The sequence below is a fragment of the Suncus etruscus genome, chromosome 15 (genome assembly GCF_024139225.1).
Source record: "Suncus etruscus isolate mSunEtr1 chromosome 15, mSunEtr1.pri.cur, whole genome shotgun sequence".
Classification (NCBI taxonomy): Eukaryota; Metazoa; Chordata; class Mammalia; order Eulipotyphla; family Soricidae; genus Suncus; species Suncus etruscus.
This window is the reverse complement of record NC_064862.1, coordinates 82064631-82089294: the sequence shown is the minus strand read 5'-3', so window position 1 is coordinate 82089294 and position 24664 is coordinate 82064631. Positions and strand designations below refer to the sequence as shown.

Sequence of the window (24664 nt, the reverse complement as noted above, 5' to 3'; positions counted from 1 at the left end):
CCTCCTGGCTCTATGCTGAGAAATCATTCCTGGCAGGCTTGGGGGGCCATATTGGATGCTGGTATTCGAACCACTGTCCTTTTGCAGGCAAAATAAACGCCCTGCCTCCATGCCATCTCTCCTGCCCCTACTATGACACTTATTTTTCTGGATGGGTTGCTCTGAAGTACAGCTTGATCCTTGCACGCCGCTGACCCAACATTGGTCCCTGACGCTGTATAGGGTTCTCTATGCCCTGCAGGAGTGATTTCTGAATACTGAGCCAGGAATAACCCTCTGAGCACCTCAGGGGATGGCCCAAAAATAAATTGAAGAAAATTTTAAAGTAGAGAAAATTCTTTCATGTGGGTGACATGGAAAGGCCTACAATGTCTTCTTACACTTTATTCAAAAGAATGTTCATATTGAATAAAAATGATGTATGGGTTTTGAAGAAGGTCTGAGCTTCACCTCTGACACCATACTATTCCTAGAAGAAATCGTGTTGCAGATGGGTCTTATGAAAGATTGTGAGAATTAGCTAATGAATTAATTCAATTTCTTACTTCCTTGAATTCCTCAAAGCCTACATTGCATAAATATCTGTGCTAGCAGTGTGTATGTGGAAACCCTATGGCAGGTGGGCAGCAAGCCCTGAATACCCCTGGCAGAGGCACTTCCAGTCTCAGTGCAAGTGACCATTTTACTGCCAGTTTGCAGAGGACAGTGATGGCCTGGACTTCTGCCTCAAAGTCAGCCCTTGCGATAGACTCCCAGGGACTCAGGAGTGAAGTTCCTCCCTGTAGAGCAAGACCAGTGTTCCTATCCTATTCACATCCTTATCCCAAACCCATTATGTTTTCTAGGAGAGAAAGGAGTTTCTGTCTGTGTATGTTCACCCGGGCTTGAGTTGGTGCCCAGAGGTGCGGCCCAACTGGCATTATTAGTCTTACAGGCTCCTCCTGTCAGGACAGGGGTATTGTTCCTCTGCAGTGCTCACAGCCGTGTCTTTCCTACAGGGATTCATTCAAATTGCCTTTCTGCTGCTCTTCTGGAATAATACATACTAGGGAAGATGGATCTGCACCATCGGAAGTCCAGTTCCCAGGTAGGTGGAGAGTGTGAGCATAAGGAAGGACAGGGTGGGGGGACAGGAGTGTTCAGCCCCCACATTGACAAGCTGTGGCCCCTGGCTGGGATTCTGGACTCTGTTATTTGAGCCTATTTTTGTCCTTGTTTGCTGTGTTTGGTTTAATGGCCCCCAGTGTGTTCAGACTTGGCTCTTGAAACAGTGTTCTTGAGTCACCACTGCAGGTCTCAGACCCTATGGGGATTCTGGAGTTCATAAAATATGTACTGGTAATATGTTGCTAAGGAAATCCTTGATCTCAAGATTTCTACCCTAAATCTTCATGCCTACCTTATCAGGGATCAGTTATTTTACTGAGTTTTAGTACTGGCTCCAGAGCCATTTGGGGGTTTCTTGGCTCTGTCCCTCGTAATCTGCAGAATGAATCATATGGGGAGTGCGAGGCTCTCTCTGGGCCAGCTAAGTACAAAGTAAGTGCCCTCCTGGCTGTTCTGTAGGTTTAGTTCAAAGTTCGCAGTTTGGTTTTTGAGAATACCCAGTGACACTCAGGGGTTACTCTTGGCTATGTGCTCAGAAATTGCTCCTGGCTTCGGGAACCATATTGGATGCCCGATGTTCCAACTGTGGTCCGTCCTAGGTCAGCAGCGATTTTGTGTTTTCTTGCAGTTCCTAAATGCAGGCCAGTACAGTTGCACTTTCTCTCTCTTTTCACTCAGGACCCTCAATGGGGGTGTAATACGCTCCCCAGGTGGCTTAATTTTCTAAAATCTGGCTGAAGAATTTTTGCCTTACTGGAAACTCTGTGGCTAGGTCTTTTCCTGAATGTGCACTTCCCTTTGGATTTTGGTTTTGATTTGTTTGTGCTACTTCAGCTTCTTTTGTATAGATTTTTTTTCTTCCATGTTGGCTATACTCAGGGCTTCATCTGGGCTCTACAACAAGGATTTACTCTACTCCTGGTAACATGAGGGAACCAAGTATATACCAGGGATTGACCCTGGGTTGGCCTTTCTGAACCCCCTGGCTCTGTTTCTCGACCCCTGTTGATCATTCCATGCAGTTCAGATATTTTGTTCTCACTCTGATGAGTCCCCCCTCTTCCCTGCTCATACATTTCTTTTCAGAAACAAGTTGCCCTTTCAAAGCCTGTAGTTCCATGGCTTGTGGATCTAGCAGGGAAATGTAAACAAAGTGTCCTTTGAAAAGTCAATGCGATTGGGAGTCAGATCACTTTTATCTGCTCAAGGAGGGACTTTCTTAGATGTAACCTTGTGCTGATTTGGAAAAGCACAGGCTTGACTCACAAAGTGACCACTGAATTTTACTTCTTGCTCTCAAAAATCTCTCCTGACTTGGGGGTCCATATGAGACACCAGGGGATCAAACCGCAGTCCAACCTGGATCAGCAACATGTAAGGCAAATTCCCTACCATTAGGACAACTCTCCCCTAATATGTAATTTTACAGTCCTGAGAGATAAAAGATTGTTTGGAGCATTTTCTTTGACCTCTGTGAGCCAGGTTTGATCCAGGCTGCACATTGATCTTATAAATTTTCAGGGATTATCCCGGAGCTCAGAACTATGAGTCAACCCTGACCACTGTGCCACAATTCTCTCCAATGCAAGCCATTTAAATTTTATTAACATTTATTTAGGTTTTTAGGCACTCAGGGGTCACTCCTGACTCTGTGCTCAGAAATTTCTCCTGGCAGGATCAAGGGACCATGTGGATGTTGGGAATTGAATCTGGGTCAGCCACTTGCAAGGCAAACACCCTCACTCTGGTCTATCACTCCTCTCCCCACCCCCATTTAATTTTTTGTAAGATTGGGGAAGCTCTTGACCACACTTGGGAGTACTCAGAGCTTAGTAAAGCCACTGAGCTTAGGGATTACTTCTGGCATTATTCAGTGATCACTTGGGTTGCTAATGATCACACCTGGATCTGCTGCTCTGTGCTAGTGTCCCAACGCCTAGTAAGTCCAACATTTATAAGAGCAAGTTTGACTTAAGTGTTGTCCATCAGTTGTTTCGGCCCACATGGCATTCATGCCTCCTGATCTTCTTTGGCTGATGTAATGTGTGGGATCAAACCTGAGGCTCCTGTTCACAAAGGACGTTTTCCAATGATACTTGTTCCAGGCTGTGCTGTGTAATTTGACGGTTTATTTTGAGGGTACACTCAACACAATTTAGACTTCCATCTGGCTCCGCACTTCGAAATCAACCATGAATGTCTCTAACCATGAATCATTCCTCTGGACAGGACAATGCAGTTTGAAGCCTCTGCTGATCTCCTAGTTGGAACAACAAGGAATCCTTGGCAGTTTGCAGAGAGGCATGTGTGGAGGTAATTGTCGACCAAGGCCCAGAGTCAGATCCTGTGGAGGAGTGTGGTAGTGTCCTGACTGAGCAGTGTGTATGGGAGTCCTGGATCTGCCATGCGGGACCTCTCTTGCTAATGTTCTCAGCTCTTGATACTAAGGCCCATAATGATTGGAGCTTGACTTTCTTGACTTTGCTCTTTCTGCTCTACTGTTTGTTGATATTTGTAACGTATCCTGTGGTTCTGACTTTCATCCGTCCTCTATGTTCTCAGACTAAGCTCTACAACTGCATGTTGAGATTCCCTTCTCAGTGGCAATTGGATGCCTCTCTGTTCTGTTTCCACATAGTTGTCTTTGCCATTAGATTATTTTCAGCGATTCCCCAAGTATTTTTTTTCTCTCTCATTTCTTGAGATGGCCTTGCTGGGTGTTCTTGGTTGCTCCTGGTCCTGTGCTTCTCAACCAATTCTGGTGCACTCAGAGAACAGTATGTGATAGCTGTGATTGAACCTGGGTACACTCCTTCAATGTAAATGCCACTTCTTAGGAATACTAAGAAAAAATTTTTTTCTTTTGGGAGTGACCCAGTGATTGTTATGGATTACTCTTATCTTTATTCTCAGGTATTACTCCTGGCAGTGCTTTGGGTAGTATGTGTGATGCCAGAAATTGAATTTGGTTCAGCCATTTCCATGGTCAATCCCTCCCAAGCTGTCATAAATCTCAGTCCTACTAGAAATTTTTGTTTGTTTGTTTCTTGGCTCACTCTCAGGATCACTCAGGGGTTACTTGCATTCAGAAATCACTCATGGCAGGCTTGGAACCATATGCAATTCTAGCAATGGAACTGGGTCCTTCTTGTATTGTCAGCATGCAAGGCAAATGTTCCACCACTGTGCTGTACTTCGCACATATAAATATATTTTTGATTTGTATGTTTAAATTGCAGAAGAGTTAGTTCAGCAGAACCCTAATGTGGATATTTTTATATTCTTCATTTTGATTCTCTTTTTTTTAAATTTTTTTTAAATTTTGATTCTCTTAATCTGTTTTCCCTATTATTTTTGTTTGTTTGTTTGTTTTTAGACTACACCCAATGACACTCAGAGGTTACTCCTGGCTTTCTGCTTAGAAATTGCTCCTAGGGGCCGGGAGACTTAGCATGAAGGCAAGGCATTTGCCTTGCATGCAGAAGGACAGTGCTTCAAATCCTGGCATCCCATATGTTCCCCGGAGCTGCCTGGAGCAATTTCTGAGCTTAGAGCCAGGAGTAACCATTTAAAGCAGCCACGTGTAACTGAGAAAACAAAAAAAAAAATAAATAAATAAAAGGAAAGAAATTGCTCCTTGCTGGTGAGTGACGCTGGGTAATTGAACCTCAGTCCATCTTAGGTTAGCACTTACAAGGCAGACGCCTTATTGCTAGTGCCACTGCTCCAGCCCCATGATTTCCCTATTCTTTAGGCTGAGTTAGAATCTGAAAACAACAACCAATATATAGTCACTTCGTGGCCTACTCAACCAGGTTTCATTCAACTCATTTTTTGTGTGTTTGGTTTTTGGCCACAACTGCAGTCTCAGGTGCTACTCCTGGCTCTGTGCTCAGAAATTATTCCTCGCCTGCTATGGGAGTCACAGAATGACAGGTCATTGATGTCAGATCAGCACATTCAAAATACCTTCCCTGTTGTTTCTTTTCTTGACCCACTCAAATTTTTTAGTACTTTTAAAAATTGGTGATGAGTGAGCCCATACTATCATTATAAAAGTGTCTCTTTGAACAGTTTCTATTCAGTTTTTTTTTGTTTGTTTGTTTGTTTTGCTTTTGATGGCTCTGTGCTTGGAAATCACTTCTGGCAGTCTCACGGAACCATATGGGAATCTGGAAAGTAAAGCCAGGCCAATCCCAGGTTGGCAAGGCAAATGCCCTACTGCAGTGCTATCTCTTCAGCCTTGCACTCAGTTAAATTTATTGTGGTTTTTTAATCAATCCTGGCAGTGCTCAGGGGTTACTCCTTGCTCTGTGCTCAGAAAATTTTCTTATCTGGGGAAGGGGACTTAAGGGATATCTGAGACGCAACCTGGACCAGCTGCATGCAAAGCAAAGCCCTCCCCATTTTGCATTTTTCTAGCCTATCAACAAATTCTTACATTGCATGCCTGGGTTGGTTTTAGTATGCAGACCAGAAGTTCGGAATTCCACCTTCCTACAAATTTCTTTTGGAAAGAGATCTCCAAAGAGGAGTGAATTGATAAGATTTGCAAATTCCAAATCAATATTTTTATTCAGTTGCAGGATAGCTCAGTGGTGGAAACACACTGGACTTCTACAATGGGGCCCTTTAAGCCAGCTCTTTTACCACATCGATGTTCTCTGCACTGGTGGGAGTATCCAGAGCCTATCACGAGAAGTCGCCCATTAGTCTCACGAGTTCAAAAGTCAGTTCAATGATTTGTGTACTTGAAAGGTCTTAATATTATTTCTCAGAGCTAAGAAATTCTGTGATTAGTGTGGGAAATGGTTTAGGGAGGGAAGAGATACAGTGATTTTGATTGCTATAATAATAGGCCAAGTGTTTCAGCTGGCTCATTGTGAATTGGATGTGTATTCCAGTGGGAAGGTCTCTTCTTATCGCGTGTGGAGATGGAAGCATGGTTCTCATTCAGCACCGTACATGGACCCCAAGTCACACCAATTATGATCAGGGAGCACAAAGGCAAAGTAAACCAGAGCACTGGCAGGTGGGACCCCCTAGTAGAGAAAAACTGAAAAAAATCAAGTCAGCTCATTGATATTTGGGAAGAACATGCCTAGAGTGAGACTTGTTTTTGTTTTGGAGTGATACCTGCAACACTCAAGGGTTCCTCTGGTGTTGGGCCCATTTTGGAGGTCTGGGATTAATTCCTAACTGGACCCTCCTTGCTGTCCTACAGCTCTGACTTTACTGAGATATTAAAATTCACATATGGTTGTTTCCTTTCTGTCTTGTGGCCTTAATTTATATAATTTATATACTCATAGGCCCCAAACTGAGCTATAGTCAAACCTCAAATGAGAATGTGTATTTTGTTTGTTTTCAATGGTGCTTTTTGTTCAGCTGAGAGATAGGGTTACACTTTTGAACTTATTCACTGAATTAGTGGAAGAGAAACGTTCAGCACTGTGGTTTCTCTCCAGCCTTACTGTCATTTCTTTTTCTTGGGGGGGGGAGGATGTTTATAGGTCACACCTAGCAGCGCTCAGGGGTTACTCCTAGCTCTATGCTCAGAAATCTCTCCTGACAGGCTCAGGGGACCATGTGGGATGCCGAGATTCAAACCACTGTCCTTCTGCATGCAAGTCAAATGCTCTACTCCATGCTATCTCTCTGGCCCCTCTCACTGTCATATCTAAAATTACTTGCATTCAATTGTTCAAGCCCGCATTCTACCTGAATCACATGCTTCAGTATCAAGTTCATTGTGGGGTGTATTTAATACACCTTGACCACAATGTAAGCACCTCCCTCAGGCTTGACTCACCTCTTTCTCAGTCTCTTCTGTCTATCAAGATGATCCTGAGGAATCCACAGGAATTAAAAAACAACATAAAACAGTTCATGGGTGCACTGAGACACTGGTGAGGACTTTCTTCTATCTCTGCACTAAAGGAAACACCCCCTCAAAGCCAATGCTTAGTCCTACTCTGCACAAAGCTTGGTCCTAGAAGTGGTGGGGAACCATATGGTAGGTGAGCCGCAGAGGGTTTGTACCCTGAGTGTTGTAGCAGAGCACTACCAGACTGGGTGCAAGTGACTTTTCTGGTGCTGGCCTTCAAGGGGACTGAATTACTGTACCTCTGCCCTGGAGTCTGCCCCTGTCCTGGGCTCCCAGGGGCTCTGGACTGCAGTTCCTCCCTGTAGAGCAAAGCCAGCACTCCTGTCCTATTCACACCCTGATCCCAACCCCATTCTGTTTCCTTGGACAGAAAGGAGATATTTTTTGTTTTGTTTTGTTTTGGGGTCACACCCTGCTGCGCACAGGAGTTAGCCCTGGCTCTGCTCTCAGAAATCATTCCTGGCAGCCCTCAGGGAACCCTGTTGGATGTCAGGGTTGGAACCTGGGTCCTTCCTGGGTTGACCGCAAGCGAGTCAAATGCCCTACCCCTGTGCTATTGCTCCAATCCCAAGAAAGGAGTTTTTATCTTTGTGTGTTCATGTGGGTCTTGCCAGTGCTCAGAGTTGCAGCCCATCAGGCGTAGGCACTTCCATTCAGGGCTTCTCTTTGGTGCTCACAGCAATGTCTTCTTACAGAGATATGTGACAACGGCTTTGCTGCTGCTCTTTATGACTAATATAGACAAGTGAAGATGGAACTGCACTGTTTGAAATCCTGTTCCCAGGTAGGGGCAGATTATGAGCTTAGAGAAGGACGGGGTGGGAGGACAGGAGTGTGCAGCACCCCAGTGTCAGGGTTTGACTTCCGGTCAAGGTGCTGCACACTGTATTTGAGGCCTCTTTTGTCCTAGTTTGCTTTGTTTGGTTTGAGGGCCACATCCAATGGTGCAGAAGCCTGGTCTCTGAATCAGAGCTCTTAGGTCACCCTTGGCAGGTTTCAGACTCTATGGGGTCCTGGGGTCCAGCTTTGATCTCCTGGTAATATGGACTCCTACCATGTTGCTTATGAAATCCTTGATACTCGGATTTCTGCTTTAAGGCATCATTTCTGCCTCATCTGGGTTCAGCTCTATTACTAATCTTTATTTCTTGCATCACAGCCTTTAGGGGATTCTCCTGACTCTGCTCTCAGGTGTCCTTTCTACTCTGTGTGATGGATCATAAGGAGTCTGGGGTTCTCTCTGGGACAGCCAAGTGCAAGGCAAGTTCCCTCCTGGCTGTTTCCTAGGTTCAGCACATTTGCATTTTACTTAAGCTCCCAGATGGTCGGCTGATGCCTGGGCACTTGTCTTCTCACTGTCTTCATTTAGGTCCATACACAGAGGTCTGGCACACATCCCGGGTTCCTAAGTCGAAACTCTGGGTGAAGAATTTTCTGACATACTAGAAACTATGTTGCTGGGTCTTTTCCTGTGAGTGCAGTTCCCTGTGGGCGTTAGTTATGATTTCTTTGTGCTGTTCTATCTCAGACTGTTTTGTTTTGATTAGAATTTTATCCCATTTTGCGATACTCGGCTTATTCTTGACTCTGCACCAAGGAGGAGTTATTCCTGACAACATTAGGTGACCCAATTCTAAACCAGAGATTGACCTTGGATCGACCCTGTCTGGAAACCTCTGGCTCTGTTTTGAATGTCTGTTGGCTGAACTATAGGGATTTCTAGAGCCTGTCACCCAGACTATTTAGAGGTGCCTATTTACATATTGGCTTTGAGGCTAGTTCCTTCTGAGAGTAGAGATAGAGGACTTGAGTCTCTTTAGGGAACCAGGAGGTTCCTTCTCTACTCCTAGAACTTGGGTGAGCTTGGGCCCTGACCCCTCTTGTGTGTGCTGCCTCAGGACATGGTGACGTTCCCCGATGTGGCTGTGATCTTCTCCCCAGCGGAGTGGCTGTGCCTGGACGCCTCTCATCGGAAACTCTACAGAGATGTGATGCTGGAGATCTACCAGCACCTGCGGGACATAGGTAAGAGCTTCCCTGGTGCACCTGTTAAACAGTCCCTTGGAGAGAATCAAATATCAGTCAGGTATCTGTATTCAATAGGGGACCTGACTTTGCAGTTCCCCAAAGACAAGCCACTCCACATTGACTTAACCTCCCAGGTCTGACTTTCTATCTTAGAGGAGTCCAATTCAGTAACTGTAAATGTCATTCCACAGTGCTAAGAGATAGTGCATTGTGTATGGTGTTTGCCTTGGCCTCTGTGCACCAGGTTTGATCCAGGCTGCACATTGATCTTATAAGCCTCCAGGAATTATTCTTGAACCTAGGGCTAGATTTCTGCCTGAACCACTATGGGTACGTCCTACAATTCTCCCAAATTCAAGCCATTTAATTTTTGTAAGGTTGGGGAAGATCGTGACCATCCATGGGAGTACTCAGAACTTAGGAACTACTCCTGCCATTATTTGTGATCTCTTGGAGTGCTAGTGATCGAATGTCTCTACCAGTGTCCCAATTCCCAATGAGTCCTACTTGATTGCGAGCAAGTTTGACTTACATTTTGCTCATGAGTTATTTAGGGTATCAAGACATCAGCGCCTCCCTGTCATTTTTGGCTGGTGTAATGCAGGCAATCAACCTGAGGTTCCTATATTCAAATTATGTTTCCTAATTATACTGTGTCCTAGGCCCTACTTTTCTTTTGTTGTTTCTTTTTGGGGTATACCCAACAGAACTCAGGCTTTCATCTAGCTCTGCACTCTGGAATCAATCCTGGCATGACTTGGTTGTTTTGGGGATCAGGCCCTGAGTGTCCCTGAAGAACCTACATGCCTCTATCGCATATTATCAGTATAGTGTCACGATCTGCTTGGTTCAGAAACTAAGGCAATCCCAGAAGAATGTGAGTTCAATGGATTTGGTGGTGAGAAAGGGGCCATGTTCAGAAATGATTGTGAATCTGAATCCAACTTTATTGAATGTTACAGAGATGTTTTAAACATGACTTTCATGTTTGAGACCAAGTACATCTGTTTTCTCCGTGTTCCAAAGATTGTACCTTCTTGTTAGCAAAAGCTTATCACTTCCTAATGTGTGATCTATAAATTTTACAAGAAAATATTCCTAGGGGTTGGAGAGAGAGAATGGAAGTAGGGTGTTTGGCTTGAACGCAGAAGGATGGTGGTTTGAATCCCGGCATCTCATATGGTCTGCCTAGCCTGCCAGGATCAATTGCTGAGCGCAGAGCCAGGAGTAACTCAGTAGCTTCTGAAAGATATGCTCCAATTAAAGAGGACAGAGAGGAGTCTCTGATCCAAATGTGTATCTGGGATCAAAACAGTAAAATTTTTTTTTGGTTGGGCCGGAGAGATAGCATGGAGGTAAGGCGTTTGCCTCTCATGCAAAAGGTCATCGGTTCGAATCCCGGCGTCCCATATGGTCCCCCGTGCTCGCCAGGAGCGACTTCTGAGCATGGAGCCAGGAGTAACTCCTGAGCACTGCCGGGTGAGACCCAAAAAAAAAAAAAAAAAAAAAAACAAAAAAATTTTTTTTTTGGTTTTGGGACACACTTGGTGGTGCTCAGGGGATACTCCTGGCTCTGTGCTCAGAAGTTTCTCCTGGCAGGCTCAATGGCTGGGATTCGAGCCACTGTCCAACCTGTGTTGGCTGTAAGGCAAATACCATACCGCTGCACTATCAATCCGAACTACAAAAGGTTAAATCTAAACATTTCAAAGTTTTTACTCCTAGCTCAGATCCCGATTGTCAATTCTGATATAAATTAAAAGACTAACTAGTTGTCAGGTGTTTCTATCAGTGTTCCTTTCATTTAAATCATTTAAAGGAGAAGGGTGTTTTCAGATACAAGACATCCTTTTTTTCTGGGGGGGGGGGTCACACTTGGCAGCGCTCAGGGATTATTCCTGGCTCTACGCTCAGAAATCGCCCTGGACAGGCTCCGGGGACCTTATGGGATGCTGGGATTCGAACCACTGTCCTGCATGCAAGTCAAAGGCCAAACCTCCATGCCATCTCTCTAGCCCCTCAAGATATCCTTTTAACAACTAACTTCAGTTTGAGTATCACAAAGTTATTTTTATTATTTATTGATTTATTTATCTATTTATTTATGCATTTTGGTTTTTGTTCCACACCTGGTGGGACTGAGGGTTTATTACTGGCTCTGTGGTCAGAAATTACTCATGGAAGGCTCAGGAGACCATATGGGATGCCGGTAATTAAAACCGGGTTTGGCCAGATTGTTTGCATGCAAGGAAAATGTTCTACCTTGGGGCCAGGAAGGTGGTGCTAGAGGTAAGGTGTCTGTCTTGCAAGCGCTAGTGTAGGATGGACCTCGGTTCGATCCCCCGGTGTCCCATATGGTCTTCCCAAGCCAGGGGCGATTTCTGAGCACATAACCAGGAGTAACCCCTGAGCGTCAAACGGGTATGGCCGAAAAACCAAAAAAAAAAAAAAAGTTTCTACCTTTGTGCTAACTCTCCAGCTCTTACAAAGTTATTTTATTTATTTATCTATTTATTTATTGTGTTGGAGTCACATCCAGCGGTGCTCAGGGATTATTTCTGGCTCTGAGCTCAGAAACCGCTCCTGAATGGCTTGGGGGACCATATGGGATGCCATGGATCTAATCCTGTTCATCACATCACAAGGCAGAAGCCCTACCTGCTGTATTATTTCACAGCTCCAGCCCTTAATTTCAAGACATTATGGAGTCTTGTCATCCTGGCAGTGTTTGAAGTTACCTCTGGCATAGCAGTCAGTGCTCACTTTAGGAACAGCTCAGGGAACTACAGAGCTTGCCATGATGGCTCCACATTGGCCCATTGTGAGCCCAGAGTTGTATTATTGCTCCACAGCAGTATTATCCTGCACCCTAAGCTGGACACTTTTATTGAACATGGTCTCCTCTGTGTGATAACCAACATTCAGAAGGAAAGCTTAATTTGGCTACTTTCATTAGGGACCCAGAATCATACACAAGAGGAGGAAGGTTGCTGTCCCCTTCCCTGTCTCTAACCATGAATCATTCCTTTGGGCAGGACAGTGCAGCGTGAAGCCTGCACTGATCTCCTGGTTGGAAGAAAGAGCCCTTGGCAAGCTGCAGAGAGGTGTGTTTGAAGGTGAGTGTAAGAGGAGCCCAAGACTGAGACCCTGTGAAGGAGTGTGGTAGTGTCCTGGGCACATGTGAAATGTGGGTGCTGAGCAGTGTTTGTTGGACTGCTGGATCAGGGGTGCATGACCTCCTGCTTCAGTTCACAGCTCTTGATGCTAAGGCCCACAATGTTGTGGAGCTGGGCTTTCTTGACTTTGCTCTCTCTGGTTCCCTCTTTCTATTAGTATTTGTGGTTCTGGGTCCTCAACCACTTTCTATGCTCTCATGCTAATTATACAACCCCATGTTGGGTTTCTCTTCTCAGGGGCAGCTGGACGCCCTTGTGTTCTATGTGTCCACAATCTTGTTTTTGCCTTTGGATCATTTTTAGTGATTCCCCCCATTTTTTTCTCTATTTTTCTTTGTTTCTTTGTTTTTGGTCAGACACGACAGGGCTCAGGGTCCATCCTGGCTCTCTGCTCAGAAATCACTCCTGGCAGTTATGGGAGATCATATGCGATGCCAGGATTTGCACCACCAATTGTCCCAGGTTGGACACTTGCAAGGCAAATGCCCTACCGCTATGTTGTCTCTCCAGTCCCTTTTTCCCCTCATTTTTGATATGGCTTAGTGGTTGTACTCAATGTTCTCTTTGCTTCTCAGCCAATTCTGGCGCACTCAGAAAACCAACTGTGATGGCTGTGATTAAACCTGGGTTTACTCCTGCAAGTAAAATACCAACTCTTAGGAATGCTGAGAAGTTTTTTTGTTTCTCTTTTGGGAGCATTGTACTCATTTTCAGGAATTATTCTTAGCTCTATTCTCATATATTACCCGTGCACTACTTTGAGAATAGATGTGATGCCAGAATTGAACTAGGTTCATCCTAGTTGAAAGGTGAATCCCACCCAGGCAGTCCCATGTCACTTTCACACTAAAATATATATTTTTCCTATTTTGGAGGTTGTCTAGATCACACTCAGTGGCACTCAGTGGATATCCTGGCTCTGTACTCAGAAATCACTCCTGGCAGACTTGGGGAACCATATGGGATGCTGGAAATCGAACCAGGGTCCATCTGGTGTTGTACACATGCAAGGCAGACACCCTACCATTTGGTATCACTCTGGCCCTAGTGTGGGGGTGAATATATATATATATATATATATATATATATATATATATATATATATATATATATATATATATATATATATATATATACTGTCCAGATCGATACATGCAAGGCAAATACCGTACTGCTGTGCTATCTCTACCTCCCCTAGAAATATATCATTGGTTTATATATTTTAACCACAGTGGAGCCCAGCACAACCCTAATGTGGACATCTTTAAGTTCCTCATTTTGACCCTATTAATCTATCTTCCCTATTCTTTTTTTTAAATATGGAACGCTTCACTAATTTGCGTGTCATCCTTGCTCAGAATCCATGCTAATCTTCTCTGTATCATTCCAATTTTGGTATATGTGCTGCCGAAGCAAGCACTATCTTCCCTATTCTATAAGCTGATTTATTATCTGAAAACAATATACTGTTACTCTGTTGCTTATTCAGCCAGGTTTTATTCAACACATTTTTTGGTGTGTGGTTTTGGTCCACACCCGTAGACTCGGGTGTTACTATGACTGTGATCAGATATTATTCCTAGCAGGCTACGACAATCATAGAGAAAGTCAGGATTTAATGTCAGTCAGCCACATGCAAGGAAACAGTATCTTTGCTGTGTCTTCTCTCTGGCCCACTCAGAAATATATATATTGGTTTTTGGGTCACACCCGGTGACTCTTAAGGGGTTACTCCTGGCTATGTGCTCAGAAATTGCTCCTGGCTTGGGGGACAGTATGGGACGCTGGGGGATTGAACCGCAGTCTGTCCTAGGCTAGCACAGGCAAGGCAGAAGTCTTACCCCTTGTATCACCGCTCCAGCCCCTAATTTGTATTTTTTGGGGGGGATAATATATTTTTTATCTGTATGTTTAAACCATTGATGAGTGATCCTGTAATATTGTGATAATATTGCCTCTTTAAACAGTTTTCATTCAGTTAAATATTTGTGTGGTTTTTAGGTCAGCCCTAACAGTGCTCATGTGTTACTACTGGCCTTGTGCTCAGGCATTATTTCAGCGGCCAGAGAGATAGCATGGGAGGTAGGGCATTTGCTTTGCATGCAGGACAATTGTTCAAATCATGGCATTCCATATGGTCCCCTGAGCCTACCAGGAGCACTTTCTGAGCATAGAACTGGAAGTAACCCCAGAGTGCTGCCGGTTGTGACCCTAAAACAAAACAAAACAAAACGAAAAAAAAACACTAAAAAAGACTCAGAAATTTTTCCAGCTTGGCAGGGGGGCATAAGAGATGTCAGTGATCCAACCTGAATCAGTTGCATGCAAGGCAAATGAACCCCCATTTTATATTGTTCTGGTCGATGAACAGAGTCTTACATTTCATGTCTGGTTTGTTTTTAGTATGCAGAGAACCAGTTCAGAATTCCTCCAATCTACAATTTACTTTTAGAATGAGATCTCCAAACAGGAATGAGTTGGTAAGATTTGAAAATTCCAAATCTTATTCTTATTGTGGTGGTGGGATAGCTCGGTGCACAAACACATGGGACTTATACAGTGGGGCCCTTTGGTCCAGCCCTTTTACCTCATCTATGGTCTCTGCAAAGGTGGGAGCATCCAGAGCCCAGTGTGAAGAGAGGTATCCCATTAATCTCATGAGTGCCGAACTCCATTGAATGATTTTCTACCCAAAAGGTCTTATTATTTTTTTTCAGAGCAAAGAAATTCTGTGATTTGTGTGGGAAATAGTTTACAGAGGGAAGAGATACAGTGATTTTGATTTGATATAATATTAGGTCAAGTGTTTCAACTGGTTTGTGAGTAAAGATGGAGACATGGATCTCATTCACCACTGTACATGGTCCCCAAGCCTCACCATATTTGCTCAGGGAGCACACAGCCAGAGTGAAAAAGAGCACTGCCTTGGGGACCTCCATAGGAGAGAGAACATTTCAAAAAAGGCTATTGATTTCATTGATTGGAAAGACTATGACAATTGTGAGACTTCTCTTCTCTTTTGGATCAATACCTGTGTTATTTGAAGATTTCTTTAAAATGGACCCATTTTTACATCAGGGCTTAATTCCAAACTGGACTCTCCTTCCTATACTACTGCTCTGGACCTACTGAGGTATTTAAAATTCTGATTTGGCCATTTCCTTTCTGTTGTGCAGAAGATCCCGCCTGGCCTTAAGTTATATGCTCTTAGATCCTACCAAGCCCCAAGTGAGGATGTGTTTTACATTTGTTTATATAGTGCTCAGAAATGATGGTTACTGTTCCTCTGCTCATACTATGTTTTACCTCCTGAATCCCGTGTCTTGGCTGGATGTCTCCCTCTCTCCAGAGACATCCACACATGTAGTGAATTGTTTTTCTTTGGTGAGGATCACATATGAAGGATGGTTTTAAACATGGATACTCAAAGGTCACTGGACTAACCCTGTGCTATTCTGTAGGGAAGAGGCACGCCATGTTGGGTTGTGAATGATCCTGTGCTGTTGGATCCGGTCTCAAGGGAACTGCCCTGCCAGTATCATGGTGGGAGAGAGGACTCAGAGGTCACCTATTCAATGGGGGATCGGATTGAAGAGAGCGTAAGTACTATGGGGACCCTGTCTTTTGGGCACTGTGCTCCTGGTTCTATGCCCAGTAACTGGATACAGACCTCCACAGTGGGCCCACTTTGGGCCAAGAAGCCACCACTTTTTGCTCTAACTCCCTCATATCAAGATACTCACAAGCATATTTTTCATGGAGCGTACCCCACTTTGTATAAGCAATATGAGGGGGAGTTCTCTTGTGCTCAACACTGTAATGTGTGCCTTTATATGCCTCTATTATACAGGATCCCTCTGATGGTACGCGAGGTGGATTCAGTCTGAGACAACTGTCACACCGGAGTGATCCAAAGGAAGTCTGGACAGGAAGCAAATGTCATATATGTCCCGAGTATGGCAAGGCCTTCACTTACTCTTCGTCCCACACTGAACACATGAATATTCATATAGGGGAGAAGGCTTATGTGTCTCAGGAGTGTGGAAAGTACTTCACTCAATCTTCAAAGCTTATTAGACACATGAATATTCATAAAGGAGTGAAGCCTTATACATGCCAGGGGTGTGGAAAGGCCTTCACTCAATCCTCATTGCTTGTGCACATGAATATTCATACTGGAGAGAAAACGTATTTATGTCAGGAGTGTGGGAAAGTCTTCAATCCATCCTCAAACCTTTCTGGCCACATAAAAATTCATACAGGAGAAAAGCCTTATTCATGTGGGAAAGCCTTCACTAATTCCTCAGTGCTTTCAGTACATAGGAAAATTAATGCCGGTGAGAAGCCTTATTCATGTCAGGAGTGTGGAAAGGCATCTGCTCCATCCTCAAATCTTAACAGACGCATGAAAGTTTATACAGGAGAGAAGCATTATTCATGTCAGGAATGTGGAAAGGCATTTGATCGATCCTCAAACCTTTCTGATCACATGAAAATTCATACAGGAGAGAAGCCTTATTCATGTCAGGAGTGTGGAAAGGCATTTGCAAAATCCTCAAACCTTTCTGTTCACATGAAAATTCATACAGGAGAGAAGCCTTATTCATGTCAGGAGTGTGGAAAGGCATTTGCTCGATACTCACACCTTTCTGATCACATGAAAATTCATACAGGAGAGAAGCCTTATGTATGTAAGAAGTGTGAAAAGACATTTGCTCAATCCTCACACCTTAACAGACACATGAAATATCATACAGGAGAGAAGGCTTATTCATGTCAGGAGTGTGGAAAGGCATTTGCTGAATCCTCAAATCTTAACAAACACATGAAAGTTCATACAGAAGAGAAGCCTTATGTATGTCAGCAGTGTGGAGGGGCATTTGCTCAATCCTCAAGCCTTAACAGACACATGAAAACTCATACAGGAGAGAAGCCTTATTCATGTCAGGACTGTGGAAAGGCATTTACTCGATCCTCAACCCTTTCTTATCACTTGAAAATTCATACAGGAGAGAAGCCTTAACAGACACATGAAAACTCATACAGGAGAGAAGCCTTATTCATGTCAGTGGTGTGGAAAGGCATTTGCTCAATCCTTAAACCTTTCTGATCACATGAAAATTCATACAGGAGAAAAGGCTTATTTATGTCGACTGTGGAAAGGCATTTGCTCAATCCTCATACCTTAACACACACATGAAAATTTACAAAAGGGACCGGAGAGATAGCATGAAGGTAAGGCGTTTGCCTTGCATGCAGAAGGTGGTTAGTTTGAATTCAGGCATCCCATATGGTCCCCTGAGCCTGCCAGGAGAGATTTCTGATCATAGAGCCAGGAGTAATCCCTGAGGGCTGCCGGGTGTGACCCAAAAAACAAAACAAAAAAAAAAGAATTCACAAAGGTTAGAAGCCTTATTCATGTCAGGAGTTTGAAAGGTGTTTGCTCAATCCTCAAAGCTTCTTAGACTCATGAATATTCGTGGAGAGAAGCCTTTAGCCTTATTTGGACTGTAGCAAAACCTTCAATAAATCCCGACACATTGAAATTTATATAGGAGATAAGCCTTATTCATATCAGGAATGTGGGGAGGCATTTGCTCATTGCTCATATCTTGTTAGACACATGAATACTGGAGAGAAACCTTACTCATGTTAGGTGAGTGTGAAAAAGACTTCACTCAATCCTCAACCATTTCTGTGCAGTACATTACTGATAAGAAGAATTACTTATGTCAGAAATATGTGATGTCCTTCATTAAATCCTCAAAACTTAATTTGCAAGATTAAATTCAAACATGAATTAAGTCTTATACGTGTCAGGAGTGTGGAAATGCCTTCACTTAATCCTCAAACTTTAGTATACATATGAATGTCCATACAAAAGAAGAGTGCTATTCATGTCTGGAGTGTGGGAAGGCTTACACTTTCTGCTCAAGCCTTCAAAAGCATAAGAAAATCCATTCTGGAGGGAAACATATGGTCCATAATAAGTGTGGGTATTTTTTTCACTGATATTGAAACTTTTTTATATATGAAACTGATATTTGATGATCTGAGCACCTCATACAAAATGGATGGTATTGGCCTTGCAAACCACTGGCTGGGGTTCAATGTTACACATTCTGTATGGTTTCTCAAACCCAAAGGTATGGATAGCAGAGTCAGAGTTACCTTTGAACATCATAGGGTTTCGCCCCATAAAAATAACTAAAATAAATTTTAAACAAGACAATATTAACTTGAGGGAATATGGGAAGGCCTGTTTACTTCTGAATAATTAACTGCATAAAAATTTATAGTTGGGACTAGAATGTAGCAGAGTGGAAAAGTTATTTGCCTTGGTAGCAATCAACCAGGGTTTGAACCTCGACGTTTCCAATGATCTCCCAATTCTGCCAGGAGCAAATTTTATACTTTAGTTGCTCCTATAGCAATGAATACAGCTGCATAACCTCATTACTTGACAGCTTTCTATTTATGAAGTGCATTGACCCTTTTACTACTCTAGATGTATCAGTTTTATAGCTGGAACATATTGTTCAGTCAGTTATTTCTACGTATGTCTCCTGATCACATTTATGTTAGGCTAATGTCTGTGTTGTACATGCTCTGTCCGTTCCTGTGTTCTACATAGCCCTGCTACATTTTCCCTCTTCTGCCTGTCATTCAGCAAAACCTTTTCTTTTTTCTTTTTTGGGCCACACCTGGTGACACTCGGGGGTTATTCCTGGCTATGCACTCAGAAATTGTTTCTAGCTTGGGGAACCACATGGGGTGCCAGGGAATTGAACTTTGGTCCGTCCTAGGTCAGCTGTGTGCAAGGCAAATGCCCTACCACTGGCCCAGCAACAACTCTTTTTTTTTGTTTGTTTTTTTTGGGGGGGGCCACATCCTCTTGACGCTCAGGGGTTACTCCTGGCTATTCGCTGAGAAATCGCCCCAGGCTTGGGGGGACCATATGGGATGCCAGAGGATCAAACCGCTGTCCGTCCTACGCTAGTGCTTGCAAGGCAGACACCTTACCTCTAGTGCCACCTCCCTGGCCCCGCAACAACTTTTCTATAGCTTCCCTGTGCTCACTTATCCAGGACTTGCTTTCCCTACTAAATCCCTAGGGCCCTATAGCTCAACATCCTTTGTGCCCTGGAGCAATACCCCACCCACACACATTTGCACCCCCTTGCTGCATTTCAGCCTCTCATTCCCCTGGATTGCTACTCAGAACCAAAATTTTCTTTTCAAATAAGCCCTGGCTGAAGAACTAATTACAGCCTGTGACTTAAGCCAGCAGCTGCAGGGAATCATTGACACTTCCATTCCCATGGTGATTATTCTCTCCCAACAGATTACACCTTAGCTCAAGTAGTCCTCTTTCATCATACTAACTTGGGCATGTTCCCAACAGAGATGGTGGAGTGTGTATTTTTTTTCTTTCTTTTTCTTTTGTTTTTGGGCCACACCTGGTGATGTTCAGGGGTTACTCGTGGATATGCATTTAGAAATCGCTCCTGAGTTGGGGGAACCATATGGAATGCCGGGGAATCCTATGTTAGCCGCATGCAAAGCAAATGCCCTACTGATGCTCCACTGCTCAGGCCCCGGAATGTGTATTTTTCTTAGGAAATAATGTTATTACTTTGGGCTTGATTCAGGAGTCAAATGGGGAAATACATGTATTTCCTTCTATGTATTTACTTGCGAACAATGCTATTGCCTTGAACTTGATTCCATACTCAAATGTAGGGTATGTATATTTCTTTTTATGTATTTATGGGCAACAATGTTGGTACTACAACTATGAATCAGGGATACTGGACTACAGTCTAGTCATTGTCTCCTAGCTCCCCAATATTACTTTGTGGCAATACCCTTTTATCTTTTTTTGAATAGACCCAATAAAATGGGTGAAAATCTTAGGAAAGAGACGAGTTCCAATATATTAGAGATAGGAACCCCAAATGTTTTATATTCCTGGGATGTAGAAATAATATCTTACTGTATTAGGGAAGCTAAAGACTGCCCTGAATCCTGCAGTTGGAAAGTATGACCAGTGGCCTGAGAAATATCACAGCAGTCAGGTATCTGCCTTGCATGTGCCAGATCTGGGAAAGACCCAGTTCAATTCCAGCATCCCATATGGTCCCCCACTTTAGGGGGGCAATTTCTGTTTTCTTTTTTTTCTTTTTTTTTTTTTTGTGGTTTTTGGGTCACACCCGGCAGTGCTCAGGGGTTATTCCTGGCTCCATGCTCAGAAATTGCTCCTGGCAGGCACGGGGGACCATATGGGATGCCGGGATTCGAACCGATGACCTTCTGCATGAAAGGCAAATGCCTTACCTCCATGCTATCTCTCCGGCCCCATCGGGGGGCAATTTCTAAGTGCAGAGTCAGAAGCTGCTGGGTGTGGCCCAAAAAGCAATAAATTGATCAAATAATAAATAAAAACCGAAAAGGATGGGGCCAAAGAGATAGCATGGAAGGAGTGTATTTGCCTTGCATGCAGAAGGATGATGGTTCACATCGCAGCATCCCATATTAGTCCCCCGAACCTGCCATGAGCAATTTCTGAGCATAGAGCCAAAAGAAACCCCTGAGTGCTGGCCGGTGTGACCCAAAAATCACGAAAAAGAAAAATAATAAAAGCATGACCAGATGTTTCCGGGGAAAGGTCACCCTGCTAAATCTAATGTAGGTGATATCTTTATCCCAGATTTTATTGCCTATGAAAAATCACCGTTAACACTTTCTTGGAAGCTATGATCTGGGGATCCTGCCTCTAGTGGAAGACAATAACTTATCTAGCCTTTGTACAAATTTTGTCCTTGTTGGAAGGACTGGTAGGCCTGGAACCCAGAGTCGGTCTTATGCCAATAAAGTTCTGGGGTGAGGCCTTTTTGCAATCAGGTCAAGGATTTTTTTCCATTTTCCCCATTTTTCTGGACCTATGCAAACAACGGCGATAGCCACTATCACACCTTTACTATATTTTTTTACTCTTATTCTTTAAGGAAAAAAAGTACAATTTACTGAGCTTAAAAACAAATAACTGTAGTAAAATGCCTGCTTCGAATACAGGCAGGGGATGGGTAGGGGGAAGGGGGTAATGTTACACTGGTGAAGGGGGGTGTTCTGGTTATGACTGTAACCCAACTATGATCATGTTACTTAAATAAAAAATATATTAAAAATAAAAATAAAAAAATTTTAAAAATGTTGCTCTTAACAAACCAACTTGAGATGTAACTTATAACCTTAAACACATACTGTTTTTAAACCAGAGCACACAATCTGCTTCCTTAATTCCCTAATAGTGTCTTCTCTAGACACAGAAGCACACACTCTGCTTTCAACCCTTCTCTCATTCACCCTGATTGGCTGACACAGAGTCTACAGCCTACTCTCCCTTATTATAAATATCCCTTTCCACCTACACTGCGGAAGTCACTGGTGGATGCTTCCTTGTAAGGAATTTAACTTCACCAGTAAATTCTACATCTTGGGATCTGACTTCCCCAGCATCATTTACAATGCTGATACCCATTTTGTTGTAGTTGGAGCAGGGCTGAAGAAGATGAGCCTATGTTCTCACTCAGTAGTGTACTTGTCTTGCGAGCAACCATGGAGGTTCAATTCCTGAATCTCATGGTCCCCTGACTCCTGAGTACAGAGCCTAGAGTAACCCTGAGTATCACTATTTATGATGCTAATGTCAAATAAGGATGACAAATGAGTAAAGACAAAAATGAACAATAAGGGGCTGGAGAGATAGCATGGAGGTAAGGTGTTTGTCTTCCATGCAGAAGGTCATCGGTTCGAATCCCGTCATCCCAATATTGTCCCCCGAGCCTGCCAGGAGTGATTTCTGAGAATGAAGCCAGGAGTAACCCCTGAGCACTGCCGGGTGTGACCCCAAAACCAAAAATAAATAAATAAATAAATAATAATAATAATAAAAAAGCAATACTCACCAGAGATACTTCATGGATATCTGAAAAAGAGTGACTCTGAGCACCATTATTTTATTGAAGTTTGTGGTGGCCTGGTACTGATGGGTAGGTGGTGTTTGCAAAGGAACCTTGGTGATTTATTTCCTACTGTAACTTCTCCAGTGTGAGGCCATTCACCTTCCCCTTCTCCATCTCTCTAAACCTGTTGAAGCTCTACTGTGTGGAACAGCGGGTCCAAGCCCAGATGTGGGAGAATTTTCTTTTCTGGTTTGGAGTGAATTAGGAGCTAATGCCTGTTCTTTAGGACTCTGGCCATAAAGAGAGTGGCCTCAGGGTCTTTATTGTGGTCAATTTCTGGAACTTTTTGGTCTTGAAGCTGGTGCCCTCAGACTCTAGCTCTGCCAACCTGAAACCTAGTGAGGTAGGTTGCAGGGGTTTGGAGAGAAGATTTAATTTGGTCACCACAGAACTGCTGTGTCCAAATGAGGCCTGAGAGAACCAAGAACCAAGGAACTCTGGGTCCATGATAAGGGCCCTAGACTAAGACAAGCCCAAATCCTAGTAAAATAGTTTTTGAGAAGGTTAAAAGTAGTTACTATTGAGGCTGATTAAAATTTTAGTATTTTCCCACTCTCAGCCAAAGCAAAGGGAGCTAACTCATTTCCACTCTAAGCCAAGGCAAAGGGAGTAAACTCAAATAAAACCACAGAATATACCCTCTAAAGGAATGCAGGGATGTTAACCTATTCTGTTTCAGGGGTCTCAAACTCTCGAGCCCATGGGCTGCAAATGGCCCACTGTACAACATTTTGTCGCCCTGCCCTAGAGGAATCATTTTTTGCTTTGTTTTGTTTTAATTGTTTGGGTCACACCCCCCAATTTTCAAGGCTTACTACTGACTTTGCACTCTAGGATCACCCCGACTTTACCTCCTGTGGCTCACAGGTAAATTGAGTTTGAGACCCCTGGGAGGAACTAGGTGGTTCTAAAATGTCCCAGCAGATAAGGTCTCCATGACAACCAAAGTTGAGTCAGATAAGTTGAGACTTTTATTATATGAAATAATTTGCTTTGTGCACAAAATGAGATAAGCCAGTCATGTATGTGATGAAAGATATAGGCCAATAATGCATGCTGTGAAGATTGAACTGTTTGTATTAACCAATGAAATGCTTGGGCTTGTTAATGTTTGTAATGTCTATATAAACTAGCTGAGATTTTGCTTCAAGGTCCTTGTCTACTTCACTGATTGAATGAGACTTGGACCTCTGCTAGTGGAACAAACTCCCTTTAGTGTCTTGCATTATCGGAGGTGGTTTCTTTTTTGTTTTGTTTTGTTTTTTGGGCCACACTCATTTGATACTCAGGGGTTACTCCTGGCTAAGCACTCAGAAATTGCCCCTGGCTTGGGGGACCATATGGGAATCGAACTGCGGTCCTTCCTTGGCTAGCGCTTATAAGGCAGACACCTTACCTCTAGCGCCACCTCACCAACCCCCGGAGGTGGTTTCTGACTTTAGTGCCAACCCAGACACTTACAGGCGAGTGGAATCTCATGGCGTGCTTGGGATGGAAACTAGAAACCCGTGTATGGTTCATGAACTTTACAGGCTGAACTACCTTTTGGGCCCCATTGAAGTGCTCCTGTAAATAACCTTTGCTTTTTCCTTTCCTCTATCCTGCATTAATTAGTATTCTTAATAAACGCAACCCAGACACTCATGTGATTTGTTAAACTCTGGTTATGAAAAGTGGCAGTAATGCACCAGAAAAAAGAAGCTTGGCTGAGTCAATGAGATCCAGTATGCTGCTTAATACCCATGCTGGAATTTTGACTCTGATTTCCTGTGCAAAACTGCAAGCTGAGACACCCCCCCCCCCAACAGAATTACCCAAACAGACCCACATTCACAGAACCAAAAAGCGTATTTATTTAGGGATGTGTCTTCAGAAATTCCTTCTCTCTAGCATGATGGATGTAGACATAGTTGAAATGTATTTTGAAACGTTTCCATGTGTGTTGGAAGGATAAAAAAGTACCAGTGATCAAATGTTTGATAAATGGTGGGTCCTTGTGCAAATCCCAAGTCTCCTAAAATCTTGGCTATGCATTGCTTTCACTTGTAATTATGCAAGTAGTGTTCATTCACTGCATTGAAAATGTATTATTTCGTTTACTGATTTACAAAAACTCATTGAGTTTTAGCACATCATATTTCAACACCAATCCTGCACTGGTGACACCTCCCATCATCAGTACTCCCAGACTCCCTCATGATCCACATCACCACATCCCTTCCTGCCACCTTCACAGGCACAAGACAGAGTTATGTGCTTGTGTTCAGGTTCGGGGTGGAAAAACAAGAACTTGTAATTGAAAGTAAACAAAGCACAGCTTTACTTATCCACCAGCAAGCCCCAACCTAACTAATTTGGGCCTTCTGCCAGAGAGCAACCCAATCCCTACCCCATGAGATGCAATCAAGTTTACATACAATTTTTAAGAAAAGGCAACTTTA

General features: G+C 43.4%; 1 protein-coding gene and 1 non-coding gene across 2 annotated transcripts in view; one reads left to right on the top strand and one right to left on the bottom strand.

Moving 5' to 3' along the window:
• The first annotated feature begins 1054 nt into the window (after positions 1–1054).
• LOC126030019 (zinc finger protein OZF-like) overlaps positions 1055–24664 on the top strand; it is a 39775-nt gene continuing 16165 nt past the window's right edge. Inside the window, 6 exon segments of the mRNA XM_049788229.1 lie at positions 1055–1087; positions 8893–9019; positions 12058–12138; positions 14602–14678; positions 15660–15797; positions 16049–16245. Coding sequence (XP_049644186.1) covers positions 1055–1087; positions 8893–9019; positions 12058–12138; positions 14602–14678; positions 15660–15797; positions 16049–16245 — 653 coding nt within the window.
• On the bottom strand, positions 13512–13618 carry LOC126031724 (U6 spliceosomal RNA). The gene has a single exon (XR_007503556.1). It is a non-coding gene; the product is annotated as a U6 spliceosomal RNA (small nuclear RNA).